The sequence below is a fragment of the Eptatretus burgeri genome, chromosome 6, assembly GCF_056783735.1.
Source record: "Eptatretus burgeri isolate ZD-2024b chromosome 6, Ebu_testis_v1, whole genome shotgun sequence".
Classification (NCBI taxonomy): Eukaryota; Metazoa; Chordata; class Myxini; order Myxiniformes; family Myxinidae; genus Eptatretus; species Eptatretus burgeri.
In genome coordinates, this window is record NC_140966.1 from 62,552,187 (window position 1) to 62,569,747 (window position 17,561).

The 17,561-nt window shown below is 41.9% G+C and overlaps 1 protein-coding gene across 1 annotated transcript in view; it reads left to right on the forward strand.

The window, feature by feature from the left end:
- The window catches only part of LOC147024928 (uncharacterized), a 47,799-nt gene extending 32,651 nt beyond the window's left edge, over nt 1-15,148 (forward strand). The window contains exons 8-12 of the mRNA XM_085885342.1: nt 6,583-8,950; nt 9,353-9,419; nt 10,137-10,301; nt 10,632-14,059; nt 14,863-15,148. Coding sequence (XP_085741468.1) covers nt 6,583-8,239 — 1,657 coding nt within the window. The 3' untranslated portion in view covers nt 8,240-8,950; nt 9,353-9,419; nt 10,137-10,301; nt 10,632-14,059; nt 14,863-15,148. The remainder of the gene's footprint in view (nt 1-6,582; nt 8,951-9,352; nt 9,420-10,136; nt 10,302-10,631; nt 14,060-14,862) is intronic.
- The last annotated feature ends 2,413 nt before the right edge of the window (nt 15,149-17,561 follow it).

The following is a 17,561-nucleotide window of genomic DNA, read 5'->3' on the forward strand; positions in this document are numbered from 1 at the left end:
TATATATATATATATATATATATATATATATATATATATATTTCTTCTTCTTCTTCTTCTTTCGGCTGCTCCCGTTCGGGGTCGCCACAGCGGATCATCCGTATGATCCGCATAGAGATTTGGCACATGTTTTACGCCGGTTGCCCTTCCTGACGCAACCCTGGTCGCCTCTTACGACACAGGGATATGGTACACCTATTTTAACCGGGGTATACACCGGCCCAGTATACTGGTACTCATTTGGCCGACCTTGGAAGGATGACAGGCTGAGTCAACCCCCTGGTGTATTAATTCAGTGGCCCAACGGGGCTTGAACTCAGGACCTTTTGGATCCCAAGCCGCTGCCCGAACCAGTGTGCCAACACCAGGCTCATATATATATATATATATATATATATATATATATATATATATATATATATATGTTTGTATGTATATATGTGTATGTATATATGTATATATGTGTATATGTGTATATATATATATAAATATATATATATGTTTGTATGTATATATGTGTATGTATATATGTGTATATATATATATATATATATATATATATATATATATATATATATATATATATATATATATATATATATATATATATATATATGTTTGTATATAAATATATATATATATATATATATATATATATATATATATATATATATATATATATATATACATATATCGATGTAAATACACATCCAGTACATCTGGACGCAGACACGATAATACACCCGAGCGGTTTGACGGTTAGCTCGGATACAAAACTTGATGTAACCGAGTGTGCATCAACCTTTGTGACTCTGGAAAGTGAAAACAATTCAAATTGAATTTAAAATAAACGTGTGAGGCCGCTCGAAGCAAAAATCTCCATATTCTAGGAATCATTCCCACCATCATTACACAATTTTCAAACCCACGTTTATGGCCGTGAAATAAATACTCTGAGTGTGTGCATTTAATGGCTGTATCCAGGACAGAGCTGGACCCCAACTGAAAAGTACCCTCGGGCCACCGAGAAGCTCAATCACTCAGTTGCCTGCACGGCGTCACGTGACCAGCCAGCTCGCCGTCGGATGAAATGCCCGAACAAAATGTTAAAATGTCCGTTTTTCACCGGAATTCTTTTGGATACTTGTAGAGCACATCCCCAAACCATCTAAAATATAAACATTAATCTCACAGACACTACGAATAAGCAGTTCCTCAGGAGGACAGGTTACGAGGTGAAGCAGCGAACGGAAAGCATGTGGTGTCCCTTCCAGAGTCTCACGGTTATTTGAATTCAATATATTTTCCTCATGAAAAGTGTGTTTCTGAGCGGATTTGCACGAAAATTATCTTCATTAAACATGTAGCTACTACAACAGAAGGTCCCAAAAGTGAAAATATAAATCAAATCAAACATGTTAAAAACCTGCTCCGGCATAAATCCCATCGCCTCGATTAGTTTCATGAGCTACGGTTGAGAATGTGTTTTTGAAAATGAAGCATTAGAATGGGGATTTGAGCACGTGTGTTGGAAATTAAGGGTTTTGCGATGGCGGTTTGAGCACAGGTGTCAGAAAATGAGGGTTTGAGAACAAGGTTTGAATAAGGAGTTGGAATTGAAGGTTTGGGAATGATGTTTGAAGGATAATGAAGGGTTGAGAATGAGTTTTCAAAGAAAATGAAGGTTTAGGATTGATGAAGAGTACAATGGGGAAGGTTAGACCTGAAATCATTGACCCCGTAATGGCGGCCGAGAGATGCCGCATTCTCACCTCGAGCCAAACGATCAAACAACTTGACCTTTTCGTCCAACATCATAACCTTTCTCCACCTTTGGTTCAACTAATTGTGTTCATCACTTTACATTTGGGCACCATTAAAAAGGGTGTCCAAGAAACAACAAAACACTCATAATGGGAGATAATCGTACACGTATGGGACGCAAAAGATAACTTATTTCATCTCAAAAACCGCGATTGGTCAAAATGAAATCCCATCACAACGAAATTGGAACGTAATAGGTCGAAATTGGTCGAATAATTGGTCCATAATTGGTCGAAACCCACGATATGAGAAACCACGATATTTGACAGTTGACTTTGGGAGTGAGGTTTTAAGGATCATATATCGTCTTTGGTGCTATCTTTTAATGGTGAAGAATCACTTTTAAAAAAAAATTTAATTCCTAAATCTTGCTTCAAATCTGGATCTTCACTGAAGTCGAAACAATATGTCATTTGTGCACACCCAACTTATCCAGTAAGTTTCGTCAGCATCCGTCCATAAGTTTTTTTGAGATATCGTGTGACATCATTTTTAGCCTAATCTCTCAATGGTATGCCTGCTGTTGGCTTCATGGTTAAGGTGGCGGGCTTTGGATCTGAGGGTCCTGAGTTCAAATCCCACTCAGCTGTTGAATTAATACCAGGTGGGGTTAATTCGGCCTTTCATCTTTCCGAGGTCGGCAAAATGAGTGCCAGCATGCTGGTATACTGTGTCAGATGGCGACCTGTCCTGGATTGTGCCCAATAACCAAGGAGACTGCTTAGCAGCATGAATGCTCTGCCCAGCGTTGACCATCACCTTCATTGAAATTGAAAACAGAATTTTAATGAAACTTGACCACAACCTTCATCACCCTTGATGTACCAAAGTTTGTTCACGGCATTAAAAAAAATTAATGGCCTAAGGGGGTCTGTGGGGTGTTTGAGTGACTGTTGCTCCTGATGCAGGTGAGCTTCAGGACAGGCGGTCCGGTTTTGTCATAATAGCAATCGAGAGTGAACAATCAATGCACCGCAATACATTTGGAGAAAAGAAAACATTTCGCCAATAGCAAATCATATATTTGGTAATGCATTTGTTTTTTTGAATGTTTTTGAATGCATTGAATGCCTTAGATACACAGAGTTTGAAACCATTTTGTTTTTCAGTGAGAAACTTGACCTTTCATCTCTCTCTCTCTCTCTCTCTCTCTCTCTCTCTCTCTCTCTCTCTCTCTCTCTCTCTCTCTCTCTCTCTCTCTCTCTCTCTCTCTCTCTCTCTCTCTCTCTCTCCTCTCTCCCTCTCTCTCTCTCTCTCCCTCTCCTCTCCCTCTCTCTCCCTCTCTCTCCCTCTCTCTCCCTCTCTCTCCCTCTCTCTCCCTCTCTCTCCCTCTCTCTCCCTCTCCCTCTCTCTCACAAGCTTGCGATAGGAGGCTCTGTTTTGCACAGATTGTCATGCACATCAAGTCTGTTTTGTCGCTTTGTCAAATCATGGTCATCGTAGAAAACTCTGTGTCGTACAAATATGTGGTTGGAAATGGTCGAAGAGCTTTGATCGCAAGCCATGACAGTTCCGGGTATTATTAATTGTTCACGATGATCCAGAAAGATTGAAGTGACTGGCAACTCTAAAATTTCATTTTTAGGGAAGTCATTCTTCAATTCGATGATTTTGTCTTCCTATCTGTAACTGATTTCTGTTTCAGTCATCTGTGCATCGAATGGTAGATGATCCATCCATTGTCTTTCCTGGAGTCATTCTCAGTTCTGAAATGGTGATCAAATCACAGGAAAATGTTCCTCAATGAGCAACGAAATGAGGGTTGAACATCTTTCTCCTTGTATAAGCTTGGCAGATTGGAAAACATGGAGAAACAGCCACGTTTCACTCGTGTTTTCCAAACTGCTAACTTTGCCTTGAATGCATCAAATTTATGAAATGCCTTGGATATTGATGCCATTCTTCCTTGACAAGGAAATTCAGCTCATTTACCTTGCAGAAAATATTCTCTTGGGTGGCAAACCTCATCACCCAGCTTTCACTTATGGAAAGTTCAACCCACTCCTTTTTCTGCTTTTCCATAAGAAGCATTTCTAGTTCTTTCCATAGCGCATACACCTTTGACATAACTTTGCCTCATGGTGGCCACTGTACCTCGGTGTGAAAAATAAGTTTGTTTGTGTGATGCTCCCATATTTTCACACACTTGCAAACAAACAGGAATTAGGAGCCCTGGTCTTCACAAAGCTAATGATTTTGACAACCTCGTTCAATAACTCATTCAATTCAGGGCTCATCTTTGTTATTGCCCAACTCTCTCAATGGATGATACGATGAATAATTTGACACAACGGTGTTCTCAACCCTGAGTACATTCCGACCATGGTTGTTGCGCCATCTGTGCATAAACCCACGATGTTGAACTATTAGAAGCTATGACTTTGAATGTGGTCATCCAATGCTTTTAAAATTGCTTCACTAGTTGTGTTTATTTGTTGGGATATCAAAGGAAGAAACTCTTCTTTAAAGTCTTCTTCATGCTCGTAAACAACATTAAACGAATAGGACTGCTTGATTGGCGATGCCTGTTCATTCAAGTTGCTGATATACTTTGCTGATAAAATTTCACACACAATCGGTTCCTCCACATCCGTTGGCATTTTGTTTATTCTCTTCGCTACTGTGTCATTTGAGATATTTTCTTGACGGCTCCTTCATCCAGCAACTCTTGACAAATATCTTCCATGCAGGAGAGAATGAGCTTCTCAGTCACTGTGTTAGGCTTCTTTGCTTTTGAAATTTGTGGAAAACTTTAAATGATGCTTTGAGAGCATTGACGTTGACCTTTGACGATCCATTGATTCCAAACTTTTGGACACCAAGTTCACGTCTCTTCTTTTCAAAATAGTCTTTTGGCTTATCCTTGAGTTCATTATGCTTTGCGCAAAGATGCTTGTTAAGCTTTACACATTTCATTGATAATTTGACAAAATTTTACCACATACCACACATTATTCAAAGAAAGATGTGGTGATGGTTTCACATGATAATTTATTGTGACCATGTCGATCTTATTTCCATTTTGGTCGACCAACCCTACACCCTTTTACATTTGGAAAAGTTTTTTATTTCCTGTTTCTGCACTTTAGAAAGAAATATTTACATGCTCAAGATTTTATTTGGATTGTGCAATGAAATATCTTGTCAGGTGTGTGAAAACACTTCGCATTAACTTGTGTTATTGTTATGTGATGGGCAGTGATCGTATGCCACCGTCAACCACACCTATAATCATACAGGTGTGATTGGCCCACTGGCTGAACCCAACAGGCTGATTGAAAGGCATGGTACTGCCCATCCCTCTTTTCCCTTCATATTAGTTGGTGTAGCAAATAATAGATAGTAATCGGCATCCACAACTATCGCTTCCCATGTTGGGGAATGTGGGTTGAAGCCCTCACTTTTTTTTCTCTTCCATCCTCACTTTTTCACCTTTATTCGCTTTTAAATTAGACACAAAACTTTCAACATAAGAGCACATACCTGTGGATAATTTAAAAAAAATCAAGGTTACCTGATAGTTTGATGGAAAATGCAGGCAGTGTTTCAAAAAGTCTGTCTTCTGCAGGCACGCATTGCAGTGTTTCAGGTATCAGGATTAAACGACCTTCACCTCGCTTCGTTCGGCCTTGGCCGAATAAGACGAGATATCATAAATGTGCTTGATTGAGCAAAGCAAATCCCAAAGGGAAATGTGTGGTTCATTGGGGAACAAGTTCAATCTTGAACTGAGGACCAATCACACGCAAGCAGTCATGGTAGAGGAGAGCTGAAGGCAGGACCTCAAAAATTACAGGAGGGACTACAGGCTTCGCTCGGGAAAGCGCTGAAGCAATAGGATGTGTCTGCTGTTCCGACTATGCACAAAGAGAAAACCCACAGTGTGAACAAATACACATCTCATCCTGGCTTCCTTTTGCACCCATATTTATCCCTTCAGTGCATGCCCACCCTGTGGCATTGCTCAGCTATGCCCCAACGGCACCTCTTGGTAGTTTGGCCACTAATCAAGGGGATCCCCTCCTTGAGCCTCTTGACTCGTCCTCGAATCTGCAGGGAAAATCTCCATTACTCACCTTTCCGCCAAAACATGCATTCCAGCACCAAAACTCATGCCTTTATGACGTTGCGAGGCCAAATTTCCTCTTGAAGCAAATTTATGACATTACAAAGGAAAGAACATCAACAAAGGATTTAAGGGACAAGCAGTTTCAGACACATGTCAGCATAATGTCCATCTAAAGGCCAGCATACACATTGATGCATGACCGTGCCCATGAAACACCGGGATGACAGTTTATAGCTCAATCAGGATTCAAACCCAGACTCGGCAGCTTAAAGGTGAGTATGCATACCTCCAGGCCATCCAACCACCCCTCTGAATAGACCCTTTGCCTTCAGCGAATTTTTTTTTTTGGCTTAATGAGCAATTAAAATCTGGGTTTATTATATTGGTGAAAACTTTAACCACTCACATGAAGTTTGAGCCTCTCAAAGGGAGAGCAGATTAGGTTCACTTCTTCCACACCTTTTCAGCTTGACAAAGTCTTCTTTTTTGTTCCTCAATGAAGTATTTTCCTGTTTTATGTTTTGATTTCATCATTCCATGTCCATCCTTTTCACTCTGTTTAGGTTAAATGTGCAGGATCGATGTTTTATTTCACGTAACAATGCAACATATGTGGAATATGCTTTTTGTTATTTTCAAAAATCATGCATTTTTCTTGATCTGAAAAGCATTCTCTTGATTTCTTGCAGTTTGCGATGTGGCCAGAAATGTGAACAGACAAAAAAGGTAAAGACAGAACAGCCATTGCTGAAGGACGTTCAACAAAAGGAAGTGGTACAGATGCAGGAATTAAATGGAGAGGGGGATCAGATATTAGTTCAGCTCCAAGAGCAAGTGTTGCATGAGAAAGAAGTGAAACAAAGCTTTGAGGACGTGTGGACAAAAGAGAAAGAAAACCAGAAAAAAATAGAGGAAGAACAACAGAGAAAAAGAGAACTGGAAGATGAAATGAAAACAGAAATGCGAGAACAGGAAGAACAGAGACAGCGAAAACAGGAAGCAGAACAGAGACAGCGAGAACAGGAAGAAGAACAGAGACACCGAGAACAGGAAGAACAGATACAGCGAGAACAGGAAGAAGAACAGAGACAGCAAGACCAGAGACAGCGAGAACAGGAAGAAGAACAGAGACAGCGAGAGCAGGAAGAACAGAGACAGCGAAAACAGGAAGCAGAACAGAGACAGCGAAAACAGGAAGAAGAAGAAGAACAGAGACAGCGAGAACAGGAAGAAAAAGAACAGAGACAGCGAGAACAGGAAGAAGAACAGAGACAGCGAGAGGAGAAAGAAGAACAGAGACAGCGAGAACAGGAAGAAGAACAGAGACAGCGAAAGCAGGAAGAAGAACAAAGACAGCGAGAACAGGAAGAAGAAAAGAGACGGCGAGAACAGGAAGAAGAAAAGAGACGGCGAGAACAGGAAGAAGAACAGAGACAGCGAGAGCAGGAAGAAGAACAGAGACAGCGAGAGCAGGAAGAAGAACAGAGACAGCGAGAGCAGGAAGAAGAACAGAGACAGCGAGAACAGGAAGAAGAACAGAGACAGCGAGAGCAGGAAGAAAAAGAACAGAGACAGCGAAAGCAGGAAGAAGAACAGAGACAGCGAGAACAGGAAGAAGAAAAGAGACGGCGAGAACAGGAAGAAGAACAGAGACAGCGAGAACAGGAAGAAGAACAGAGACGGCGAGAACAGGAAGAAGAACAGAGACAGCGAGAACAGGAAGAAGAACAGAGACAGCGAGAGCAGGAAGAAGAACAGAGACAACGAGAACAGGAAGAAGAACAGAGACAGCGAGAGCAGGAAGAAGAACAGAGACGACAAGAACAGGAAGAAGAACAGAGACAGCGAGAACAGGAAGAAGAACAGAGACAGCGAAAGCAGGAAGAACAGAGACAGCGAGAACAGGAAGAAGAACAGAGACGGCGAGAACTGGAAGAACTATGGAAAGCAGAAGAAGCTTTGAAGGAAAGAAGGAAAGAAAATAGAAAGAAAAAATTACAAAAGCAAAGAGAGAAAAAGAAGGAAGTTAAAAGAAATGCACAACAGAGACAACAGCAAGAAGAACAGAGACGACGAGAACAGAGACAGCGAGAACAGCAAGAACAGAGACAACATGAACAGAGACAGCGCGAACAGAGACAACAAGAACAGCAAGAAGAACAGCGACAGCGAGAACAGAAAGAAGAACAGAGACGGCGAGAATCGGAAGAAGAACAGAGAAAGGGAGAACAGGAAGAAGAACAGATACTGCGAGAACTGGAAGAACTATGGGATATAGAAGAAGCTAAGAAGGAAAGTTTGAAAGAAAAGAGAAAGCAAAAATTACAAAAGAAACGAGGGAAATAGGAGGAAATTAAAAGAAATGCACAACGGAGACAACAGCAAGAAGAACAGAGACAACAAGAACAGGAAGAAGAACAGCGATGGCGAGAACAGAGACAGCGACAACAGCCAGAAGAACTTGATACAAAATGCAAAAATATCACACCTCATGCAAAAAACCCAAACAGGAAACAGAAGCCTCTCTGTGATGACTGCCTACAGCAGCAACAATAGAAACACATCATTGAGGGGTTCACACAGGAACAGAAGCCTCACTGTGATGACTGACTGCATCAGCAAGAACAGGAACAGCACGTTGTTGAGGGGTTCGCACAGGAACAGAAGCCTTGCTGTCATGACTGGCAGCAGCATCAACAACAAAAACAGCAGAGTTTTCAGATGTTCCAACAGGAATTCAGGCCTCACCGTAATGGCTGGCAACAGCATCAACAACAAAAACAGCACGGTTTTCAGAGGTTCCACCATGAATACCGGACTCACCGTAACGACTGGCAGAAGCATCAACAACAAAAACAACATGGTTTTCAGAGGTTCCACCAGAAATTCAAGCCTCATCTTAATGACTGGCAGCAGCATCCACAACAGCAAGTTTTTGAGAAGTTCCACCAGGAGCAGAAACCTCACGATGATGATTGCCTGCAACAGCAGAATCAGGAACAACAGAAACAGCATGTTGTCGAGGGGCCACTGTACCATATGCAGGAAATTCAACAGGTAAGCACTTTTCAATACTTTGGAAAAGTTGGTGTGAACATATTGGGTGCAAACACAGCCAGCCCCAAGTTCAATATGTGAAGTGGCAAGATGTGTTGGTGCTTCATCTTCTTGAGACTCTGCTGTGAATACTTCCTTTGATGAAGGATATGCTTAATTCTGGAGATAATTAGAATTATAATTTTGGAGTGAAAGGTGACTAATTGGCATGGTCATCACCATGCATTATAAATAAGAAGAAGTTGATCTCCCCTCGGTTGAATGAAATCACCAAATTCACTTTTTACTCGATTAACTGTTCCTTCAATGCATTTGCTTTTGTGCCCTTTCCTGAATGAGTTATCAAACTGATGAAGAGATCAATGCATTTAATCTTTCATATTTCTATTGTTTTTTTCATAGGCCCCTCAGAAGCATTGTGGATTCCCTCCTGAACCCCCTCATCTGAAATCATCACGTCAGTTGGATCGTAAGTTGCCAAGATTCCTGCCTTGCATCTTATATATTATTTCCGAGTTTGTGGTTTCGTGTCGCGCTATCTTCGACTTTGTTCTGCGCTCGAGTAACGTGATATTCGGCTTGCATTATCTCAAAGACCATATGAGGTGCATGGAACAAAAAAAAAGTAAATAAAATGGTTCTGAAACAGTGAAATTGTGCCAAAAACGGTTACTGCATTTGGCTTTCTCAAACACACCCACCCCAACATTTTGCGCAGAGCACGGGTTATGCGAGTAACAAATGATTCCTAACTTTGTCTGAACTTCATGTTCTTCAACTGCATCGTGTCCCATTTTTCTGTGCATCAGAAGTGTTGAGGACAGACGAATATTTTACTGCACTCGAAACCAGATAATCTCCAAACAAATCTTCCAATTGGTGGAAGTCTGGCATGACTATTAATTTATCCATACAGAAGTCATTGTGTGCACCTGGATGTTCATTCAAACGGATTGTTTGAAAAACCAAATATTTACAATGTCACTTTCAATTAGCTTGGGATGACTTGAGCTGCCTTCCACAAAGCAGATCATCATTGTTTGATGGAGAGGGAAAGGAGAGAGAGATGTAAATATCGGTAGCTCTTCTATTCATCACAGTGTTGTGTTGAAAGGCATAATAATGACGGAGATTATGATGACAGTGCTATTGGGTGTTTTTGACTTCCTTTTGTTGATGTGTGCAGAAGAAGACGTTTTTGTAATACCTGCTGGAGAAGAAGATGCGATGTTTGGTCCTGATCCGCTCGCTCCCACATTTAAGTGCTCCAGGAATATGAGAAGAAATATCAGACTATTACAAATGGCTCATCCTAAAATTTAAAAATAAAAACCAATCTCCAGAACGACAGGTACCATTAACACTCAAATGACAATATTTAATTATTTGTACACTTTTTGAGTCCAAGTTTTTCAATCTGTCACTTCCTTATTCAAAATATCATGATGAGAACTTAATAATACTGAGTGAAGAGTTTTTAATAATTCAAGTGAATATATCAGGCAGGTGAGGTCTCTCCCTAATCCACATAATCAATGCCATTCAGGTCTGTCACTCATGAAGGGAACTGGAGCAATCAACCCTCGGTGCTTGATGCAGCTACCAGTGTGCATGACTTTGTGACTGTACAAACACATTTACACTCCAACGTTATCTTTCACTTTTTCCTCCTTCCCTTCAGCTGTTGGCATGATCTTGATCGACTTTGAAACTGAATCAACAGCAACAACGTGAGCAGAATGTCCCTGAGTGGTATCATAATTCGAAAGAAGAGCAACGGCTGAAGCAGCAAAAAGAACACCTGATGGAAAAAAAGGAAAAACTCTTCTTCGTAGAACAATTGAAGCAGAAAAGCACACAGCAAACGAAAGTGCTGGAATTTTGACCAGAAACACCATGGTGTCAGCAGGATATATCCAGCAGCAACTTGTCCACATTTCCCACCACATCTATGCATGTTTGGCTTCCTGGATTTGTCTATTACACACCCTTGTAATGGATTTATCTGATCCATTCGCTTCACTAGCTCTTCCAAAAGCTACTTTTTGAATAAGAAGCTACTTGCACAAAATGCAAAAAAAAAAAAACTTATTCAAAATACAAAACAAAAAACCCATTGATACAAAATGGGAGGGGGGGGGAACTATTGATATAAAATGCAAAAAAAAAAACAGAAAATCCCCCCCCCCACCATCCAAAAAAAACAACGTACAAAATACAACAAAAAAAACATACAAAATCCCCCCCCCCCCAAAAAAAACTACTTATACAGCATGTCCCAAGTCACCAAGGGATTTAGAAATTAAATATCATTTCTGTTTTTTTTAATATTCTATGATTATTTTTATACCAAAAGTAAATTTACAAAATGGAGATAAATTTGCTTTATTTATGAAAAATGATGCAGCTTCGATGTCCTCCATTTTAGGCTTTGCAGAGACGGGCTCTTTCGACAGCATTTTCCATAACTGTGGACAATAACTCTGGCTGCAGCCCTCAAATTTCTGCACAGATGTTGTCGTTGAGCTGCTGAATTGTATGGGGCTTATTGATGTAAACACACTCCTTTTGGTAACTCCAAAGAAAATAATCGGGAGGCGTCAAATCAGGAGAACGTGATGGCCAAGAAATTTCTGAATTTCACGAAATTATTCGGTGCCAAAAATTTGACTTAGAAGCTCCACCGTGGCTCATGCCGTGTGGGCAGTGGCTCCATCTTGTTGAAACCACATCTCAGGTTTATCCTTCACTGCAGGACGCACAAAATTCTCGAGCATGGCTCGATACCACTCCCTGGTGACCGTCGTTGCACTGCCATCCTCATTTTCAAAAAAAAAGGGCCAATAATCCTTTCTGACGTTGCAGCACACCAGACAGTGCATTTGAGAGGATGCAACTCACGTTGATGAATTGCCCTAGTATTCTCTAATCCCCAGAACCTACAGTTCTGCTTATTCACAAAACCATTCAAATGGAAATGAGCTTCATCGCCCATAATCAGTTTATGAACAAATTCGTTTTTGTCTTTGACCAACCTCTGAATTTGGACTGAGTAATTTAAACGTTATCGATGATCAGTCGGTTTCAACTTTTGCACCAATTGCACTTTCTATGGGTACAGGTGCAAATCGTTTCTTCGTATGCGATACATTGACATCCGAGACATCCCCAACTGGTCAGAATGTCTGCGGATCGATGTTCCTGGTTGTTCTTGAACACTGTCCAGTACACGTTCACGATTAATCTGAAAACAGACTGAACGTGGTCTTCCAGATCGTGGGTAATTTCCAAATGTTAATCGAAATTCTCACAAGAAAAGAAAAGAAAAACAAATTATGAAAAAAACAGAAATGTTATTTAATAGTGGGGCAGATAACAGCAATTTTTGAGAGGAATCGTGCAAATGATACAAGCATCAAATTTGGCACATTTGTTCTCCAGGGGATTCTAATCAAATCTGCCTGATTGGCCATTTGAACATCCAAGTTATGAAAAATTTGAAAATAAAAAAAACTTCAAAAAAGTCAATATCACGAATCAATGTTGGATGCTGGCTGAGATTGGTGAATGTTTCAGAAACATCATCAAAGACGTTCCAAGTCTGCCATGCAGTTTTCTTCCCTTTACCATGGAAGGCAGACACGACATCACATCCAGTGAACGCATGGAAGTATGGGATCCCTCGAGCTTTCTCAGGCCCTATTGCAGAAACTACCTCATGGACTGGAATCCATCGCTCCTTGGCTCCTTGGCCAAAGGCAATCCACATGTTCTCAAGACCTAGTTCCTGTGAGGATGGCAGTACAGATATTGCTATGACTAGAACGTCCGTGTCATTAGCTTTAATGATAATGGACTTGCTACCATCCGTTGTTGCATCCCTGGCATGTTCAAATATTCGAGTGTCAGCTTCTTCATAACAACATGGATTCACAGCATCCAGTGACTTCCTTGTGTTGCTCATGGCATCTTCTCCTTTTGTGACAATGACTGTGCTTGTCGTCTGTGCTTCACACATCTTTTCCGCAAGGAAGTGAAACAGCTCAGTCTTGTTGCCGTCTTCTCGAAGAAAGCTTCTCCAGTTACTTGGGGTCTTACTGGTTCCTGTCACTCTTCTTCTGATTCCTTGCCACCTTTTCGACCTTGCCTCGGACTTCAGACTTGACTTCTTGTACACATCAAACACTACGTCCACCCTCTCGTACCTGGCACCATATGATTCCACCTTTGGGATGATGTCTTCTTTAGCATAGTCATCAAATATCTTTGAAGTGCGTGGAGGTAGGGCATTTATAAGTGCTGAGCCATCAATGATGACTGCATCTACCCTTGGTTCTCTGTCTGGGATGTTCACTTGCGCTTCAAGAATTTCAGGCACCTGTGACTTCTAATTTTTTTGAAGTTTTTTTTTTCTTTTCAAAATTTGGATTTTCAAATGGCCAATTGGGCAGATTTAATCAGAAAGCCCTGCAGAACAGAAATACCAAATTTGATGCTTGTATCATAATTTGCACGATTTTTCTACGATCTGCTACACTAGATTTCTAAATCCCCAGGTGACTTTTGGGACACCCTGTAAAAATGCAAAAAAAAAACATTGATGCAAAATTCAAAAATATAACACCTCATGCAAAAATCCCCCCAAAAGAAACGGAAGCCTCGCTGTGATGACTGACTGCAGCAGCAACAGAAACCACATTATTGAGGGGATTACATCAGAACAGAAGCCTCGCTGTAATGACTGACTGCAGCAGCAACAGAAACAGCACATTATTGAGGGGTTCGCACAGGAACAGAATCCTCGCTGTCATGACTGACTGCAGCAGCAGCAACAGGAACAGCACGTTGTTGAGGGATTCCAGCAGGAAAAAGACGCTCATCGTGATGACTGACTGCAGTCATTGTGTTGTACTTCAGTCAGTTCCCCATATTATCTGGTTCAGGAGGACACATTATGAGCCTATGAAACCTTTGTCACCCCTGTGTGAAGTGGGGCCATCGCCGGAAAATACAAAACACACAGGAATTGGTGCTCTGTGTTGAGGCACGGCGGTGATGGTCATGTTTAACCCTCGACCAGTCAAAGATCCCCGGGGGGTTAATATCACGGTAAGGTCAGCTTTGGTCTTATTTGCTCTCTCTCACCAACCTCTTTCTGCCCCCACCCACCCCACCTCTTTCCCCTCTCGTTCTCCCACACTCCCCCTTGTCTCTCCCTCCCCCCTCTCCACCCCACCCTCCCCCTTGCCTCCCCCCCCAATCTCTCTCTCTCTCTCTCTCTCTCTCTCTCTCTCTCTCTCTCTCTCTCTCTCTCTCTCTCTCTCTCTCTCTCTCTCTCTCTCTCTCTCTCTCTCTCTCTCTCTCTCTCTCTCTCTCTCTCACCCCTCTCCCTCTTGAAGTGACAGGTTGTATTTGCTCGGATATTAATTAATAATCAAGCAAGAAAAACTGAATATCGATGAAATTAATTATTTTCTTTACAGACAATTTTATTAAATTAATTTTAATCCTGTCGATTTGGAAGTGGGGTGGGATATAGTCAATAAATATGTTTTAACACTTTTTACACCAGAACTCCAAATGAGAGGTTGTGTGGGGAAGGTATGTAAGGGTGTGCATGGGGTGGGTTGTGTGTTGGAGTGGCGATTGAGGATGAGAATTATTTGTATTATTCAGCCAACAAATGCTTACTTGAAAAAATAATTAAATATCCTCTTAATATTTGTGAATAGATAATTTAATTAATATCCATCAGGCTTACTTGAAAGTGGGAGAAATCGACATGATATTTTTGGAGGGTGATCACATAGTTTTTCAATATACCCCATTGACTTCAATGTTAAATTGGGTTGTCCCAGAACTCACATATTCATACTCATTGTTCTCTGTCTTGTCGCTTTGCTCTTCAACAGGATTGTCTTCACCCAACACCTCCATCATTATATCAGCTGATTTTATTCATCCTTTCATTTTATCATCTCCATATGTTCATTTCCACCTCCCTTTCAAGATATCAACTATCTTTAATTGCCATTCACACAAACTGTTCACCAAAGCATTATGAGTATTGACCTTTACTGAACTGAATGTTGTATTTCTGAAATTGCAAACTCATCAATAAATCAATCTACCCATATAAAACACAGTGTGTATTTGTCTGTCCCCCTTCAATTTAACGATTTAAGGCCAATCTTTTAACATGACTGTGTGTTCACTACAGTATATTTTTCAGGATAAAACAACTCAAAAAAACATTTTTCATAACAGACTAATAAAATGTAGACTGTGACTTGCAACCAGGCATCAAGGGCAGTGCACAGAAACTTTTGAGAAATAACAATAAATACAAGGCACAGGGAGGCAAAATTTGCTGCACATGATGTGTAACATGAGCAGAGTAAAACGAGTGTTCATTTTCATCCGTGGGATGTCTCATAAATGAAGAAGATACAAGTACACCTGACGCTAGGCCGAGGCTTCAGACTTTGGCACACTCATGAGGTTGTACCGTCGAAATGAAAGTTCCAAGAAGATAAAGAAAATCGGGTAACATTTGTACATGTAGTGTTTTAAAATAACGCTTCTTGCTATGAAACATCGTATCTTCCAGTCTCCTTGAATATTTTGAATAAAATTATTCCAACCCATCATTTTTGACAGGATTTTACACTCCTCTCCAATTAAAACCACATCATCTTGTGAAGAAAATGAAATCTCTTTCAATGGACACAACACAAAATATTTTGGGGTATTGTCAGGTTGAGTCCCACCAAATACCTTCTTGGGTTTGGCTGAAAACCTGACCATGAATCCCCATTTTAAGGAAACATTTCAAAACGATATTCCTTTACAGACATCACATTTAGCATAATTTTCCTAATTCATCTTTTCTTCAGGAAAGTAGACACAGTGAATGATGCCTGGAAATTGTGTTGATAGTGTGGGGGGAGGGGTGGGGGTGGTGGAGGTGACAAGGGGTGGCACTTGCTCCTCCCCACATAATTGAATTAGACACGCTCACATTTGGCGTGAACATCTCAGACAGTGGATGACATTTGCACACGTCTTTCACTTTGTTTTGTCCCCTCTTCAGGAACTGAAGGCCATTATTGTGGGCCGGGGGTCGGTAGCGAGGACGACTGCTTGACGGAGCAGTAGGGCCATCTCCCACCAAACACCCGGAATAGAAGGTCGTCACCCTGGTCAATTCCGGAGTCAACGGGTCCCTTAGGGGACCGTGGACGCCAATACTTCGACGGCGTGGGGTAGGGTTAGTTGTCTAATTCCAATTTACCTAAGTACCCACGGCGTCTAACTACCGGGGAAGCCACACCCTCGGCCGACTCTGTCCGGACCGGGTCGCGTTTGCCGACTCGGGTCCGGCATAACTGAGCTGGAATTACCAGAGCCGCGCCGGTCCCAATGACAACTTACGGCACAAACGGCCTCCCTATTTCTCAAGCCCACACCGTGCTAGGTCAATGGCAGAAACGACATGCAATGAACTGGAACATTTAACAAGACGGTTTATTTATAAGGGAGGGGGACACAGAGAGCAGAGTTATCTGAATAAAAGAAATGCAATTTACAATGAACACTGGCACTTAACAGTTTCTACTTACAGGACGGCGCCACAGACACACACACACACACACACACACACACACACACACACACACACACACACACACACACACACACCCAAAATAAATGGACCCCGTCGGTTCTTTATTCGGCCCTTCAGCTTGGAGGGAAGGTGAGCTGGGGACCAGAGTCTGGCCGGGTACCTGTCCGCCTCGTGCGGTTTCACTGACTCCAACCCACCACGGTGGGACTGGAGCCCACGACCCGCAATCCAACGAGCCCACAATCCTGGCTGCCACGAATAACGATTGAACACCACGGTCCTGGCTGCCACGACCACCATCACCACGAGGAACCCCGGAAAAGACCACAGACCAAGACTGCAGACGACGACGACTGCAGAACAACAGACCATAGGGGCCAAGAGCAAAAAGCCCAGACGACGACGACTGCTAATGACGCACACCAAGAACAATGGCGACCCCTTCCTCCTCCGACAATTCCAATCCCACTCCAGCCAGCACTCAGGGGAGCCTGGCGATTCTTATCCCTCCCCCGGGCTGGGTGGAGTGATCGGTCCTCTGATCACTGAAATTTCTGCAAATTTCAGGCAGGTCCTCTGAAATTTATGCAAATTTGCATAAATCCAATATTCGCCCTGATAGGACAGGGTTTCGTGGGGTGATGTGCTGGCCATCCATGATTGGACAGGGGGGAACCCCCTCCTTTCCTGGGCGGAATCGGTGTTCTGAGGTGAGGAAACCTCCGCTCACGTCCGTGATTGAACGCACGTGGGCAATGGCGTCTGACGGTGCGAAGAAGTGAAGGATATTTGTTGGCGTTGTGTATTGCAAAAATCTAACTCGAAAGAAACTTCGCAGTGCACACATGTAATTCCCACTAGACATAGGGGATGGGGCCATAACTATAAACACATACTTATCAAAATAACTGAACTATGGGACTGCTGTCTGTTTGTGTGCAAAAGGCTTCCAAATCCGTAACAATATTTATAGGTAAAACTAGT